The 17502-nt window shown below is 36.2% G+C and overlaps 1 protein-coding gene across 4 annotated transcripts in view; it reads right to left on the bottom strand.

Annotated features, from left to right (window-relative positions):
- The window catches only part of Ttc6 (tetratricopeptide repeat domain 6), a 173278-nt gene that overhangs the window by 37549 nt on the left and 118227 nt on the right, over window positions 1-17502 (bottom strand). For all 4 annotated transcript variants that reach the window (XR_011373031.1, XR_011373032.1, XM_070026900.1 and 1 more), the window contains 8 exons: window positions 16807-16957; window positions 13554-13636; window positions 12363-12439; window positions 11878-12038; window positions 8132-8266; window positions 7141-7290; window positions 5478-5618; window positions 985-1098 (listed from right to left, as the gene is read on the bottom strand). Coding sequence is in view for 2 of the 4 variants with exons in the window: in XM_070026900.1 (XP_069883001.1) it covers window positions 985-1098; window positions 5478-5618; window positions 7141-7290; window positions 8132-8266; window positions 11878-12038; window positions 12363-12439; window positions 13554-13636; window positions 16807-16957 (1012 nt within the window). In the remaining 2 variants the exon portion in view is untranslated. The remainder of the gene's footprint in view (window positions 1-984; window positions 1099-5477; window positions 5619-7140; window positions 7291-8131; window positions 8267-11877; window positions 12039-12362; window positions 12440-13553; window positions 13637-16806; window positions 16958-17502) is intronic.

The following is a 17502-nucleotide window of genomic DNA, read 5'->3' as shown; positions in this document are numbered from 1 at the left end:
CCCTCCTGGGTAACAACAGTGTTTCTCAACTTCTTCCCCTGGATTTGTAATTTTTTTTAATTTCTAAATATTTTGTTACAGATTTAACTAAATTCCATAAAGCTTGAGGAGTGCGTCGCCACCAAACAGCAAGAATGTGATGAAATCTTTTAAGAAATGTTCCATTACTGGAATTCCCCTTCACACTCTCCATTACGAGAGAGGGCAGAAATGAGGAAGAGGAGGACAGTGAACATCAGAAAGAGAAGCAAGAGGAGGGGAGAGAACACAAGAGCTTTGAGGAATTTTCAAGGAAAAACCAGCATACTGAGGAGGGGCGAGAAGATGAAGGTACAGTTAGAAACATGAGAATTTGTACAGGCCAGTCCTGGTTCAAACTAAATGGAGAAAAATGCTTACTACAGCCATACAGTACACAGGAAGATTCCTGGCCAGAAATCCTTATGAGTAGGTGTCATTATTCCATACTTCCCACGGAGTTTATAGTTTCAAGACTGCAAAAATTACCTGTCTGATCTGCTCTAGTTAATGCTGAAATTAGGGAGCAACCATATTGCTTATTGATCACTGTTATAAAACTCTATAGACAGTATAACAGTAGCATACTGAGACAATATTCATGTCATGTATTTAATTTATACATGCTTTTAAATGTTCATATAAACATTATAAAATTAATTTTTCATTTGACTTAGTACAGAAATTGTTTAAGCAAACTTGGCAAGCACTAACAAAGAAATCAATAAGATTGAAACAGTTCTTAGGTTTTATGTGTGTACTCTCATGAAAATTAACCTCCAAGCCTATAGCAGAGTTAATAAGAAAATACTTTTCAGAGGCTTTAACTGTGTTTTTATTACACATATTTTAAAATGTTATTTATGAAATGTTATATGCTAATTGCTTATTGAATTCAAGAAACCATTGAATTATTCTGTTTGTTAAATGCTTTAAATTTGTTCTTTACTAAAATAGCCATCTTACCAGTTGGAGCTCTCCTATCCTGGTATAGCATAACGCTCTGTTATAAAATGCTATATAATTGTTTTTGTCCATGTTCACAGCCGTACTTAAATCTGTAATAGCTAGCTTGTAATTCTACAAAGAAACAGAAAATTGAGAAGAGTAAATCATAATGGGTTGACATTTAATTATAAAATAAATTTTGATCCTATCAGGTTTGAAGCACTCATTTAAACATTCTGGGTTATCCCTTGTAAAATTATGAATGTCAAGCTAATCTTTCATGAGGTTACCATGATCATAATCCTGGTAAGAATTCTTATGATTGTTTTCATCCACAAATAAAATTAAAGATACCAACATTTTAAATTTATTTTTAATGTTTTTATCTTTAAGTAGTTGTGTGGAGGTTTCGATTCTGCTTATCAATTTGTAGGTATAATGCATTGTGATCAATGTCCCCTTTTCCATCATTCTTCCTAATTTAGGCTATTACCAAATAGTATATGGCTTGGAAATCAATTATACTGGTTGAATTTTCTTTTATTTTTTCTGACATATTACATAGTCACATTGTTTTCTGGCCACACTCTCTTCAATGTCCTTTTTTATTATTCTCTGATACTTTATGTCACCTATTTTTCTTTCTTTTCATTATTAATTTTTTATTGTAAAAATGTTGTACATAGGGGTTACAGTTACATGAGTAGGGTAATGAGTACATTTCATAGTGAACATTGTTACCTCCTCCTTTATTTTCCCCCTACCATCACTTCCCTCCCCATCTCCCCAACTCCTCCCACTCCCCCCACCCCGACATTGTACAGTTCATTTTCAATATAGTGTCCTGTACATCTTGTCATCACAATGGGTCAGCCTGCATCCTCATTTAAGCATTCTGCAATATCCCTTCCCCTCCCCAAATTACAAAAATATATACACAAGGTGCAGAGCACCAGCATCAAAATCCAGTGAAAAGAGGGGTTATACCATGGGGGAAGAACATACAATAGAAAAAAAGAATCACATAGTGTATTGTAAGTACACTAAAAACACTAGCAAGAAAGAGAAAAGGGAAAGAAAATAAACCTCTTGTGTCCCTGTCTTGGAGTACATTTCGCTTAACATTATCTCATATAGTCATACATACATAGCCTTTGACCTACTCTGCTTTTCCTAGACATGTACTAGTCACTGCAAACAAGGGAAACCATGGGACCTATGTTTCTTTGGGCTTGGCTTACTTGAATTAATATGATTTTTTTCCAAGTCTTTCATTTCCTAACAAAAGAAGCAATGTCATTTTTTCTGATGGAGGCATAGAATTCCATTGTATATATGTACTACATTTTCTTGATCCATGCATCCACTGAGGGGCAGCTGGGTTGGTTCCATGTCTTAACTATGGTAAATAATGCTACAATAAACATGGTTGTGCTGGTAGCTTTGGTATGACCTTGTTTGTGAACATTTGGGTAAATGACCAGAATAGGATTGCTGGGTCATCAGGGAGCTCTATGTGGAGTCTTTTGAGGAACCTCCATACTGCTTTCCAAAGTGGTTGAACAAGTTTACACTCCCACCAATGCAGTAGGGCTCCCTTTTGGCCACATCTTCTCCAGTATCTTGATGATAGATTTCTTGATGATAGCCATTCTAGCTGGGGAGAGTTGGAATCTCAGTGCTGTTTTGATTTGCATTTCTTTTATGGCTAGAGGGAGGTTGAGCATTTCTTTATGTGTCTATTGGCAATACTTATTTCCTCTTCAGAGAAGTCTCTCTTTAAGTCTTTAGCCCATTTGTTAATTGGGCAGTTGTTTCTTTGAGGATTTGTTGTTGAGGGATGAGTTCTAAGTATATTTTAGATATAAGACCCTTGTCCATTGTATGGCTAGTGAAGATCTTCTCCCAATCTGTGGGCTTTTGTTGATCTTGCTAGCTATGTCCTTTGCCTTGCAGAAACTCTGCAGCTTCACGCATTTGTCCAACCTTTCTTTGATTTGTTGTGCTTCTGGGTCTCTATTAAGAAAACTTCGGCTTGTGCCAAAGAGTCCTAGAGTTTCTCTATTCCTTCCTGTAATGTTTTAATGGAGTCTGCTTTTATTTTGAGGTCTTTGATCTATTTGGAGTTGATTCTGATGCAGGATGATACATATGGATCTAGTTTTAGTTTTCTACAAGTGTTTAACTAATTTTTCCAGCACCATTTACTGAAAAGGCTGTCTTTCTTCCATTCTATTTCTTTAGCTTCCTTATCAAAGATTAGGTGGATATAGGTCTGTGGGTTCATTTCTGGGTCTTCAATCCTATTCCATTAGTCCTCAGGTCTGTTCTTGTGCCAGTACCAAGCTATTTTGATTACTATGGCTTTGTAGTACAGTTTGAAGTTTGGAATTTATATCCCTCCAGTGGTGTTCTTTCTACTAAGGATTGTTTTTGCCGGGTGCCAATGGCTCATGCCTGTAATCCTAGCTACTCAGGAGGCTGAGATCTGAGGATTGCAGTTCAAAGTCAGCCCAGGCAGGAAAATCCGTGAGACTCTTATCTCCAATAAACCACTAGAAAACCAGAAGTGGCACTGTGGCTCAAGCGATAGAGCACTCGCCTTGAGCTGAAGAGCGCAGGGACAGCACCCAGGCCCGGAGTTCAAGCCCCATGACTGACCCCCCCCCAAAAAAGGATTGTTTTTGCTATTCGAGGTCTTTTATTGTTCCATGTGAATTTTTGGATTGCTGCTTCTATTTCCTTGAAGAATGAGGTTGGAATGTTGATAGGTATAGCACTGAATTTGTAGATAGCCTTTGGCAGTATTGCCATTTTCTCAATATTAATCCTCCCAATCCAGGAGTATGGGAGGTTTTTCCACTTGAAGAGGAGTGGAGAGATGGACATCCTTGTCTTGTTCCTGAATTTAGAGGAAATGGCTTTACCTTTCACCATTAAGTATAATGCTGGCTGTAGGTTTATCATATACAGCCTTTATTAAATTGTGGAATGTTCTTGCTTGCTTGCTTTTTTTTTTCCGGTCAGTCATGGGGCTTGAACTCTGGGCCTGGGTGCTGTCCCTCAGCAATTCAACTCAAGGCTGGAGCTCTACCACTTGAGCCACACCATCACTTCTTGTCATCTATTTTCATATGTAGTAATTTTCATAAAATTAATACATAATTCAAATCTTTGCTTTAGGGTATTATTTGCAAAATATTTTATATAAAGCAGCTACAAAAAAACACATTTTAAAAAAGGAAAGAGAATATTCCACATAGCTCCAGATGTTGAGCACTGTTCTCATCTTTAGCCCTGTAATTCAGAAACCAATTATAAACTTGAGTAATGATTTTGTTCTCAACCGTGCATAACTATATTGCTTGAAATAGAAAAATTTAAAACATACCAAGGGCCCAAGAATTCTATGGTTAAAAACAAATAACAAACAAAAATTGCTGTGGATGGGCTGGGAAGGTGGCTCAGTGGTAGAGCGCTTGCCTTGCATGCCTGAGGCCCTGAGTTCGATTCCTCAGCACCACATAAGCAAAAAGAAAAAGCCAGAAGTGGCGCTGTGGCTCAAGTAGTAGAGCGCTAGCCTTGAGCTGAAGAGCTGAGGGACAGCGCCCAGGCCCAGAGTTCAGGCCCCACGACTGGACCCAAAAAAAAAAAAAAAAAAAAATTGCTGTGGAATATTATGCCATCACATAAATGATACTTGAAGCAATTAAGTATAAAAAAATCAACAAAGAGCATGGTGTATATTATCAGGAAAACAAAAAGCAAGCTTTCTGTCCTTCCATATTTATAATGAACATATAATGCTTTGTTAATAAAAAATAAATGACAATTTTTTAAAGGTAAATGTCTAAAGTATTCTTATGCCCAGCACTGTTGGCTCATTCCTGAAATCTTCACTACTCACTAGCCTAAGATCTCAAGTTTGTGGTTCAAAGTCAGTCTATGAATAAATGTCCATGAGACTCTTATCTCCAATTAGCCAACAAAAAGCCAAAAGTAGAGATGTGGCTCAAGTGAGTACCAGCCCTGAACAACAAGGCCAAATGAGACTGCAAAATCCTGAGTTCAAGCCTTAGTATAAGCACAAAGAACAAAAACTAAACAAAAATGTATTCTTGCCAGGCACTAGTGGCTCAGACCTGCACTCCTAGCTCCTCAGGAGGCTAACATCTGAGGATCATGGTCCAAGACCAGACTGGGCAGCTCCAATTAACCACCAGAAAACCACTGTGGTTCAATGTGGTAGAACACTAATCTTGAGTGGGGAAAAAAAAACTCAGAAATAGTACCCAGGCTCCAAATTCAAGCCCCATAACTGACAACAACAGCAACAAAAAATGTATTCTTCTTTTGTGGGAAAGGATTCTCTTTGATGCATTGTGAAAAAGGTATCTTGTGTAGTTCATCCTTTCATAGCACAGTAATTTTATCACAAAATTGAGTCTCTAGTTAGCACCCAGAGAATCCACCAGCTCTCAGTTTTAGTAAACCAGGCAGGAAGGGCCTACCTTGCCGTAGTACTTCAGAACTCCTCTGTAGAGGTAGGCCCGCACGCCCTGAGGATAAATCTTGATGGCCTCATTACAATTCAAAATTGCCTTGGCATACCTTCCCTGAGAACCGTAGAAGGCTACTCGGCTTAAATATGCCTTATCAGAGAAAGAAAAGAGGAAGGCAGAAAGACATGTGTTGGTAAAATCATCAGTTTTGCCAAAATATATAAAATTTTAAATCAATCTATATCTATCAAAATGAATTTAAAAGTGTGTTCTTCACTATCATTTGAAAATATTCCATATGAAATAACAGTCACCATAATAAGGGTGACTTATAATGCCTATCTAGATCCAATAATTAGTAACATTTGCCTGCCCTGTTTATTTTAACTATTTTTTTCCCTGAACTATTGGGAAATAAGTTGTAGATATTGTGGTCCTTTATCCTGTGTCCTACAGTATGTATCTCTGGGCAAAAACCACATGTCCCTACATAAGCACACTACTATCCAAGATTATAGCCATTTCCTAAAACCATCTAAGATGTAGTTACCTCAAATGTCAGACTTTTTTATTGTTATTGTAAAGGTGATGTACAGAGGGATTACAGTTACATAAGTCAGGTAAGGAATACAATTCTTTTTGAACAGTGTCACCTGTTCCCTCATTTCCTCAATTTTTCCCTCCCAATCCCCTCCCCCCCCACACACACAAATTATATGTAGTATCACTGCTGCCTTAGTTCATCCTTTGTCCCACCATTTCTGGGTTCACTCTTACCCTCTCTAAAACAAATAAATTTACATACAAGACAAAAGGTACAGAAAACAAAAATAGCAACAAAGGAGAGAAAAAGTAAAATAATAAAAAAAACTCATTTCCATTTCTTGGAGCTCATTTCAATAAACATCATTTTATATGATCATATGTATATGGCTATTGAGCTTTTATGACCCTCTCCTAAGAATATCTTCCTTTGGTCTCACCATGTGAATATCTAGAGTCCTGTATAATTTATCACATCCAAGTATACCATTTGTATGGAAAAGGAAAGATTTGGAAAAAATTGTATTAAGCAAAGTAAGCCAGACCCAAAGAAACATAGACTGGATGGTTTCCCTAGTTTGTTATTAGTAGAATATGCCTATAAATCTACAAGTAAACACACTGGAGTGTCACATACTTTTAAAAATGAGTCTCCACCAAATTTCATGTATTTACTTCTGTGTTGTCTCCACAGTCTATTTATCCAATGTGATATCAAAAGCAATAGAAAAAAAAATACTAAAAAATATATGCACCAAAAGTATTTAATAGAACAATTGATATACTAGCAATGTATGTAAATATTTCATCATGTCAAATCATTTCCAGAAATAATTCCCCTATTAGAAATAATACTCTTTGGTAGTACTGGAGTATGAACTGACAGCACTATTGTTCTTGCTCAGCTTGCTTGCTTGGCTGGTGTTATACTACCTGAGCCATGTCTTTAATCCTAGAAATAACACTTATAGTTCAAGGAGAAATACAAACGTTTGGATTATCAAAACACAGTTAGCTGAAAAGTAGGTATAAGTAACAAACTATTCCCCATGAATGGTATATAAAAGACTTGATAGTGTTGTCAAAATTAACATACATTTTACATCACTGGTATCCTTTATTCAAATACCTGGTAATGTTTGGGGTTGAGGGTAATTGCACGATTAAAATCTATAATTGAGTTATCCTTCTGGAGTTTTATTTTACAAAGTCCTCGTTGATAAAAGGCTTCCGCAAAGTCAGGATTTGTTTTCACAGCCTTTGTAAAAGAATCAAAAGCCTGGAAGAGTATATTGTTAAAAGTATAATCCACTTAGTGAATAGGATATATTGTTTTGAAAGTTTGGTAATCTATCGTATATATCTACTATTTGAAGGTCTCATTCTGTTTTTGATTTTGGTTCTGGCTTTTTGATCATATAAAACATTCTCTCACTGAATTTTGTGGAGCAAACAAAAGTAATGTTTAGAAATGTCAGGTTTCTTATTATAGTTAAAGTTCTCTTTCTTTCTAAATTAACATCTAGAAAAAAGATTGTCAGATTTCAATGCTTTGGGGGTATCATTTTAATTATAACTCTGGATTTTATTTCCTTAAAGAAGCCACAACCAGCAAGATTCATTTTCCATGATAGACAAGAATTATAGCAGATACATAGTTAGAAAACTTTAGAACAGTAAAATGCTAAAAAAATTCCATGAATCTTGTCATCTATCAAGATGGTTTAAGTTATTAATGAAAATCAAACAATATCCTTATCATTTTCCATTTATTCTATAGCATATTGAAGCACTTAGTTTACTTAAAATTTAGTAAATCCTATCAGTGCAGGGAAAATGTTTTTTCTATAATAATTTCCTACAGTTAGATTCTTTTGGTAGAAAACACATACTAATCTTTAAAATGTTGTCCAAAAAGTATCAAATGAAATGTATTGCTTAAATTAAAAACAAAAACATGGAAACTGTAGATGCAGACTGACTATAGTGGGCAGGGCTTTAGTGCACCTTTGGTCTAGTCACTTTTGGTACTGTCAATATAGTGATCAGAAACAGAAACTGAACGAAAGCAGCCAATTTCTAAAAGCATAATAATCACTGCTTCTAAATACACACAATACCATTTGTAAGTTGCCTTCTTCCATGTAACAAAGACCCAGGTGATACAGACAGTCTGCTGAAGAATCTACGGCACTTGGATCTTTATCAGAAAGGACAAACATTTCCAATGCCTTCTTAAACATTTTTATAGCTTCCTATAAGGATAAAAAAAAGAGATGAAAGGAATGCCTCTTCCTAATATTTATTTAACATTATAGCCTTAAATGTTCAAAGGAACACGGGCACACTGCCTCTCACTTGAAATTCTTTTTTTTGTTGTTGTTTGTTTTTGGTGTGGTGATGATGGTAGTGATGGTGGTGATGGTGGTGGTGGTGGTGGTGGTGGTGGTGGTGGTGGTGGTGGTGGTGGTGGTGGTGGTGGTGGTGGTGTGTGTGTGTGTGTGTGTGTGTGTGTGTGTGTGTGTGTGTGTGTGTGTGTGTGTGTGTGTGTGTGAACTGGGGGCAGGGCGACTGTCCCTGAGATTTTTGTTTCAGGCTAGTAACCACATCAGCCAGAGCTCCACTTTCTGATGCTTAACTGGAGCAAAAATATTGGGGAAAAGTTCTCATGGATCAAGATATATTGTATTCACAAACTGCTTTGTTAAATGACTATTCCCTTGTACAACTACTTAAATATAAATAAAATGGGGTGGGGGGAGGGAATCTCATGGACTTTCCAACCCAGAACGGCTTCAAACCATGATTCTCAGATCTCAGACTCTGAATTGCTAAGATTACAGGAGTGACTACCAGCAATTGACCTGTATTTTCTTAAACTCTTGGAAATGAGTAGAGTAACAAAATACTGTCTTTCTAAAGATGTTAGTACAAGGTTGTCCATTTGCATTATTCTAAGTGTACTAAGCCAGGGCCATAAACTCAAGTGGACTGCATAATCTCACTCATATTTGGAATAGAAGAAAATAGATCTCATAGAAGGTGAACATGGAATGTTGGTTACCAGAGGCTGAGGAAAAGAAGGGGCAGGAGAAAGATGGAGAAAGGTTGATCAATACAGTTAAATGCGATCAAGACATTTTGGTGGCCTATTGCACAAAAGCATAACAGTATGGATAATAATGTATTATTTCATTTTTAAAAGCTGGAAAAATTTGAGCATTTTCTCCATAAAGAAATGTCAACATTATGCAATATATACATGAATTGAAATATCTCATGGTACCCCACAATATAACAAATTTTATGGTGTTTTTAATGTAAACTTAAAGATTTTTTTCAATTTAAAAAATCACCTGTTTTATTAAATACGTTTTTTATTGTGAAAATACTGTACAGAGAGGTTACAGTTATATAAGCAAGGTAATGAGTACATTTCTTGTCCAGCATTGTTGCCTCCTCCTTCATTTTTCCCCTAATATCCTGTCCCTCCCACCTCCTCAACTACACCCCCCTAAAAATCATCTTAAAGTCTTAAATCAAAAAAGAAAAACTTGGGGCTGGGAAGGTGGCTCCGTGGTAGAGCGCTTGCCTTGCATGCCAGATGTCCTGGGTTCGATTCCTCAGCACCACATAAGCAAAAAGAAAAAAAGAAGTGGAGCTATGGCTCAAGTGGTAGAGTGCTAGCCTTGAGCTGAAGAGCTGAGGGACAGTGCCCAGGCCCAGGCCCAGAGTTCAGGCCCCACAACCGGACCCAAAAAAAAAAGAAAAAGAAAAACTTAAAACTTCCAGAGCTTCCCTATGACCCAGCAATTCCACTCCTGGGCATTTATCCATAGACCACAAACAAGTCCACACTAAAGCTACCAGACAACCATGTTCATTGCAGCATTGTTTACCATAGCCAAGATATGGAATCAATACAGACAAATGAATCAAGAGAATGTGGTATATACACACAATGGAATTTTACTCATCCATCAGAAGGAATACTATTGTGCCATTTGTAAAGAAATGAAAAGACTTAGAAAAACTTACATTAGACAAAGTAAGCCAGACCCAAGGAAACATAGGCTGCATGTTTTCCCTCATTTGTGGTAACTAGAATATGCCTATACATCTACAAGCAAAAACACTAGATGGTAAACAACAAAAAATACACTGGGACATGATAAATTGTACAGGTTTCTAAACATTCACAATTAGACCAAAAGAAGATATTCTTAGGAAAGGATCTCAGAGGCATGTGTGCATATGATCATATAAAATAATATTTATCTAAATGAATTCCAAGAAATGGAAACAAGAGAGCTTTTTTTATCTGTTGACATTTTGTTTCCTTTACCTTTTGTCTTGTTACTAAGTTCATCTATGAAGGGATAGGGGGCACTGATATGGTGGGACAAAAGTGTATAAATGCAGCAGTGATACTCATTAGACACTATGTTGAAAATGAACTATACAACTTGTGGGTGGGAATAGGAGGGAAAAACTAGGAGAGAGCAATGGAAGAGGTGACACTGACCCAAAAGAAATGTACTCATTACCTGATTTATGTAAATGTAACCCTTCTGTGCATCACCTTTATAATAAAAATATATTTTATAAAGAAATATAGCATAATATCTTAATGATCTCAACACAGAAAAGTTTGTAATATTTTTCAAAGTACTAACCATAAAACTAAGAATAAATATATTTAACAACATAAAAATTAAGACTCCAGATACCAGTGGCACAAACCTGTAATGCTAGTTACTCAGGAGGCTGAGATCTGAGAACCATGGTTCAGAACCATCCCAGATAGGTTTAAGTCTGTGAGATTCTATCTCCAATTAAGCAAGAAAAACTCCAGAAGTAAAGCTGTGGCTCAAGTGGTAGAGCATTAGCCTTGAGCACAAAAGCTCAGAGACAGTACCCAGGCTCTAAGTTCAAGCACTAGAAACCATCATACATGAAGAAAAAAAGCATATACCAAAGACACAAGACAATAAAAAGATAAGCCACAAATGATGAGAAGATACATGGGTGCACAAGCAAGCATTAGTAAACAGAATTTCTTAAATGCCAAAAATCAAGAAGTACAAGACAAATACAGATGTGTATAGACAGAACTGGAAACACAAGTGACTGATAAACTGATAAAAATTAAAAGATGCTCATCCTGATACTCAAACAGAGAAAGATGATCTACGAACAAAGCGAAACTCATTTTTAATCAGATAAGAGTCTGCCAATTCCACTTATCATAGAGGATGGAGAAGCCCTTATATGCTGGCAGAGGGGAGAGGAAGTTCTAACAAACCTAAGGAAAAATATGTCCTCTCTACATACTAGCAATTCCATTCCAGGAATATATCCTTTAAAAAATGATGATACTCATTAATAAAAGATATTAATAACAGAATATTTGGAGCAGTTGCTGTCTTAAGAAGAAGAAATGAAATAACAGTGTTAGTTAATAGAAAAACAAATAAATAGTATAATAGGTTTTTGTTGTTGTTGTTTGTGGCGGGGGGAGGTTGCCAGTCACAGGGGGCCTGAACTTTGGGCCTGGGCGCTATCTCTCAGCTCTTCAGCTCAAGGCTAATGCTCTACCACTTGAGCCACAGTGCCACGTCTGGCTTTTTCTGCTTCTGTGGTGCTGAGGAATCAAACCCAGAGCTTCATGCATGCAAGGCAAGCACTTTACCACTGAGCCACCTTCCCAGCCTCAGTATAATAGGTATGAGTAAAAATAAATAGCACATACATACGTTAAAAGCACCATGTCATTTTGTGACAATAATATTTAAATGTCATATGCTAAGCACAGCCTATTATTTCCATTGCTTGATCTAATAAACAGTAATCATAGACTTTTCACCTTCATTTTCCTAGCCTTCATTTGGGCTTTTGCTAACAAGGAATACATGGTGACTTCTGGTTTATTCCACACAATCCCATTCAAGACCTGAATGGCTTTGTCATGATTTTCACAAAATGAATAAATGAGTGCTTGCTGTATGGGACTCAATTCAATGGCACCTAAGAAAGAAAGAAACTTTATCAGTGCCTTTACCAAGTATTGAGAATTTAGATTAGAATTATTTTAAGAATGTCACAGAATTCCATATTATACTGAAACGTAATTACTACCAAAAAACAATAAGGCATTCCATCACAAACCAAAAAATAAAACTGTAAGTTTGTAACAAAATCACTATACTATGAATCAGACTATGCACACAAACTTCAGAAACTGTCAAGTGAACTCTTCATGTTGTTAATATATAGGTATTACAGGGAGTAGAAATTTTTGAAGAAGTATTTATTAAGTTAAAACAAATTTAATCTTTGTGTTATACTTACCTTTGTTCATTTCTGCCACTTGATAAATAGTGAATTTTGCAAGATCATAACACTTCATTGTAAGAAGGTATTGTCCTCTGGAAGAAACAGTAGCTTTTTTATTCTAAGCAGCTACATTTTTTTCTAAAATCAAATGTCTTATAATCAATTGCTTAATATTTTAGGATTATAATGTATTCATATTTGCATATGGAAGCATAAAAACAAATCAAGATGATGATATGGTAATTTAAGAAATGCAATACTGAGAAGAAAATATTCAGACATTTTTTTGCACCTACCTATGCTTAAATTGTTGTACTTGATTGCTGAGAAATCATTTAAAAGTAAAGTTTATGGAACATTAAATACATTAAAATGTATTTATAGCTGGGTGCTGGTGGCTCATGCCTATAATCCTAGCTACTCAGGAGGCTGAGATCTGAGGAATATGGTTTAAAGCCAGCCCAGGCAAGAAAGTCTGTGAGACTCTATTTCCAATAAACCACTAGAAAACCAGAAATGGCACTGTGTCAAGTAGTAGAGTGCTAGCCTTTAGCTGAAGAGCTGAGGGACAGTGCCCAGGCCCAGAGTTCAAGCCCCAGGACAATAAGAAAGTAAGTAACTAAATAAATAAAACGTATTTACATACATTTCTAAAATGTGACACAAAAGCAAGCCTTTATCAGAAAGCATTCATTCCATTCTATATTTCTAGGTCTATTAATCCTGAGAGATTATATTTTTTTGGCAGCAAAAAACTTGCAAAGGGTCTTTTTTTTTAATAGCAACACCTACTAAATTTGTTATTCTATGTGTCATTCTTTTTTCTGCTGAATTAGCTGACAGTTGGGTATCCCTGTGGACACAATCACAGCTGACATTCAAAATGTATTTATCTCACTCACTATCATGAGATACTTGATAGATAACTAGCCATCTAGAAAGGCCTCAGAAATGTAACTAACAGTCAGCAGTGGTGTTCTGATGTAAAGATACAGCAAAGGGAAAGATCCAGTTATCCTATATAATAAATTATCTCAATTTTATCACAAACTGGAGGTATATGTTGGAAGATGGAATATTTCTTGCAGATTAAGCATAAAATGAAGAGACTGGAATAGTAAGGGAGAGTAAAAGGGAGAATAAACAATCCCAGTAGCTTATTCAGATGCTGTTATCCCCCAAACAATCCGATGCCTACTTTCATACCTTATTATGTAGAATTGGATTCCATCTGGCTGAAGGTGAATAACACGAGATAACTCCCTTACTGCCTTACTCAGGTTATGTAACTGTTGAATGATAAATAGAAACAGGTTCTAATATCTAATTTCTTTCTTTCTGATCCTTATCCCTTCCCACATTTCACTATACCTTTTATTTTGCAGAGATATCTAATACAGAGGATTTTCTTTAAAATTATTAAAGCTAATAGGATATAGAGAAATGAAAACAGAAGAATGATTATATACACTTACTTAATTATCATTTTACATTAATATAATTATGTTACATATTCTGGTTTGTATGTGCTCTTTTTTTCTGGTTTTTTTTTTCAGTTTTTCTCACTCAACTATAGTGCCTCTTTCACCAAACTTCAGTTATCTTTAATCAGCCCATATGCAAAAGAAGATAAAGTAAAAGTTAATTCCACTGGGAAAACAAATGGGGACAGGGACCAGGCTCTCCGTCTTGAAGGAAAAAGTAGGCAAAATAATGATTAAAAGAAAACATAAGAATGCTATAGCCAGGTCCCAGTGACTCATGCCTGTAAGTCTAGGTTATTTAAGAGTATTGAGGGTCAAAGCCAGACAAGGCAGACAAATCCAAGAGACTCATCTCCAATCAATCAGCAAAAGGCTGAATGTGAGGTGTGGCTCAAATGTTCAAGTGCCAGCCTTGAGTGGAAAAATCTAAGCAAGAGCTAGAGGATCTGAGTTCAAGCTCCAGTACTGGTACACACATACACACACAAACACAGACACAGACACAGACACAGACAGAGAGAGAGAGAGAGAGAGAGAGAGAGAGAGAGAGAGAGAGAGAGAGAGAGAGAGAAAGCCGGGTGCTGGTGGCTCATGTTTATAATCCTAACTACTGAAGAGGCTGAAATCTGAGGATCACAGTTTAAAGCCAGCCCAGGCAGGAAAGTAGTCTGTGAGACTTTTATCTGCAATTAACCACCAGAAAACTGAAAATGGCACTGTGGCTCAAGTGGTAGAGCACTAGCCTTGAGCTGAAGAGCTGAGGGACAGTACTGAAGACCAGAGTTCAAGCCCCACAACTGACAAAAAAAATTATATAAAAAGATATATTTAGCATCAATATACAATGAGAAGTAGATGTTCAATAATTGTCACTGAAACATAGTCTGATTACACACAGGTGAAGACAAAACTCTACTACTACCAGAGAAGTACTAAAAAGACTCAGCAAAATTAAACTGGAACAACCAACCACTCTTCTAAATATAATGACATCATGATGATGAAGCGAAATATGAATATATTATTCTCTTTTGTAAAGTTCATATTTCTACATGGAAGTAAGTAGTACCTGCAGATATAGTGTAAATTGTCCTGTTCTACCACCTGTCCACATCCATGCATTAAGTAAAAACTAGGTTCACTCTAAATTTATAAACTTTCTCTCCAGGCATCCATAGATTAGATTCTCAGTAGTAGTTAAATCCCCACCAGTAGATGAATGTCCTCTCTCATATATCCATGAACAGGATTTGATTTATAATTTTTACATGGGATCATATCATATACACTTTAACCCTTTCCTAAATCTTGCTTTTCCTACACACACACACACACACACACACACACACACACACAAATAGCTCATGGAAATTCCTTCAAATCACCTAGTATAGTTCTGTTTATTCTTTTTACTGACTGTATTCATCTATTACTGTAGAGAGATGTTTGCCTCTTAAAACAAAGTGCCTGACTATGATGATGAGTGTGTGAATTGGTTTCTAGGATTGCATAGGAATCAAACCAATGTCCCTAAATGGGCTCAAGTTCTTCAACAGTGTTAGATTAACACACAAAAAAAAAACCTACATACTACAGTTATACCCATGTCTTTCCCAAGGACCAAGAGCAAGAATCCCATAGGAGCAACACTGAGCCTATGCTGGGTTTCTCCATCCTCTGGAAGGTAAGAACTTAGTAGGACTCTAGTCACACTGGGTTCTAAGATGCAGAGAACGAAGGAGAGACCTGCTAGACGATCCTCTACGCACATGTAGTATGTGCAAGAAATAAATCTTTTGGTGTTTTAATAAGGTGATTTTGGGGTTTTGGTGTTTTTTTTACTACAGTGTAACCAAGTCTGTTGGGACTTGAATCGGTACATCTAGAGGGCTTTCAGGAAATGCACTGAATGGTCATGAGGAGCCACCTTCTGTGGTTACCTATAGGACTTGAATTTTGGTTCTATTCTAAGTGTCAAAGAAAGTAATCATCTGTTTTTGAGCACAAAAGTAAAATGACCAGTGCTTTGACAGGATGGAGTCTGCTGTGTTGCAATTCTGTCAAAGCAGTAAAGACCAGAGTGAAGAAGACTAGGAGGGGGTTGCAGCAGTGTTGATAGGGAACAGCTGCGTCTTGGACAGGACAATTAGTGATGAGCAGTTGGGAAGCAGTGTCTATTTGAGGGCTGGAGATGAAGTCAGATTTAGTTACACTTGGTTTTACTGAATTGTTTGATTTTTTACAATAAGGATATCTTATACATTTTTAATTTAGGTAACTATAAACTATTACTTATTAATGGATTTGATCCCATTCTGTTAACCCACTCACCCGGCAGTGTACACGTACACACACATACACACTGACAGATCCCAAAATTTTAGTGGTACCAATCCCCAGAGAATAAAATTATGGACAGTTTTTAATTTGCTAATTTTCATTAACTTATTTAATGCTCACTATTATTTGCATGAAGACATTACCTGCAATAAATATTATTGCTTTGGTAATAAGGATTAAACAGGAACTATATTATTGTAAAATTGAAATACATTAAAATGCACACATAATTAGAAGTTTTGTAAGTAACTATACTTAACTTTATCTGTTTAGCTTTTGTTGTTCATAAATCCATTTGCTTCTATTGCTATTAAAGAGATTAATACACTAGTATAGCAGAAATTACCTTGAACAAATATCCAAAATACAATTTTTTGGCAATACTAGAATTTGAACTCAGTGCCTTATACTTGTAAGGATTACTTGGCCGGTGCTCTACCAGTTGAATCAAACTTCCAGCCTTGCTTCTTGCTGGGTATTTTGGAGATGAACTCTCCAGTGACTTGCTCTTTAAGCTAGTTTCAAAGCGTAGTCCTACAGATCCCAGCCTCTTGACTATGTAGGATTACAGGTGTGAGCCATCAGCATCTGGCTTACATTTCCCTAAAAATCCAAGATTCTCAAACCTTAAATACCTTATGATAGGCTTCTGCTCTACAAAGATAGCTTTGAATATTCAAAGAATCAATCTTAATAGCTTCGGAAAACTTCCAAATGGCTTGAGTGTAGTTGTCCAGGTGAAGCAGATGTATGAGGCCAATGTTTATATAAGGCAAAGTAATAGCTCTAAAAATAGAAAATGAGAAAGAAAATCTTGTTAAAAATCTTTATGATTCCAAATTATGAATAATCCTAATGAAACAGATTCATCAATATATATCAAGGTGTTTTTAATGTTTCACTTAAGCAATGAAAATTAGTTTACTGCACTTTTTTTTTTTCAATCGTGGAGCTTAAACTCAAAAAGCTCAGGAGTTGTCACTAAGCATTTGTGCTTAAGGTTAGTGTTCTACCACTTTGAGCCACAGCTCCACTTCCAGTTTTCTGGTGATTATTTGGAGATCAGAGACTCAGACTTTCTTCGCTGGGCTGGTTTTGAACCATGATCCTCAGATCTCAGCCTCCTAAATAGCTAGGCTTACAAGCATGAGCTCTCGATGGCAGGCTCTGTACTTCCTTATTATAAACATCATTTATCAAATCCTTAGAAAAAAATGACAATCATAGTCTATGTCAACAGAATTTATGAGGTCTCCCAGACTCAGTAATTCTTTACTCTTCCTTAATGTATTCTTGAGTTTCTTGAATTACAAGATATTTCCTTCAACTCA

Source organism: Dipodomys merriami, unplaced genomic scaffold (genome assembly GCF_024711535.1).
Source record: "Dipodomys merriami isolate MVZ:Mamm:240054 unplaced genomic scaffold, mDipMer1.0.p SCAF_1, whole genome shotgun sequence".
Lineage (NCBI taxonomy): Eukaryota > Metazoa > Chordata > Mammalia > Rodentia > Heteromyidae > Dipodomys > Dipodomys merriami.
The sequence above is the reverse complement of the archived record's forward strand: the minus strand, read 5'-3'. Positions and strand labels throughout refer to the sequence as shown.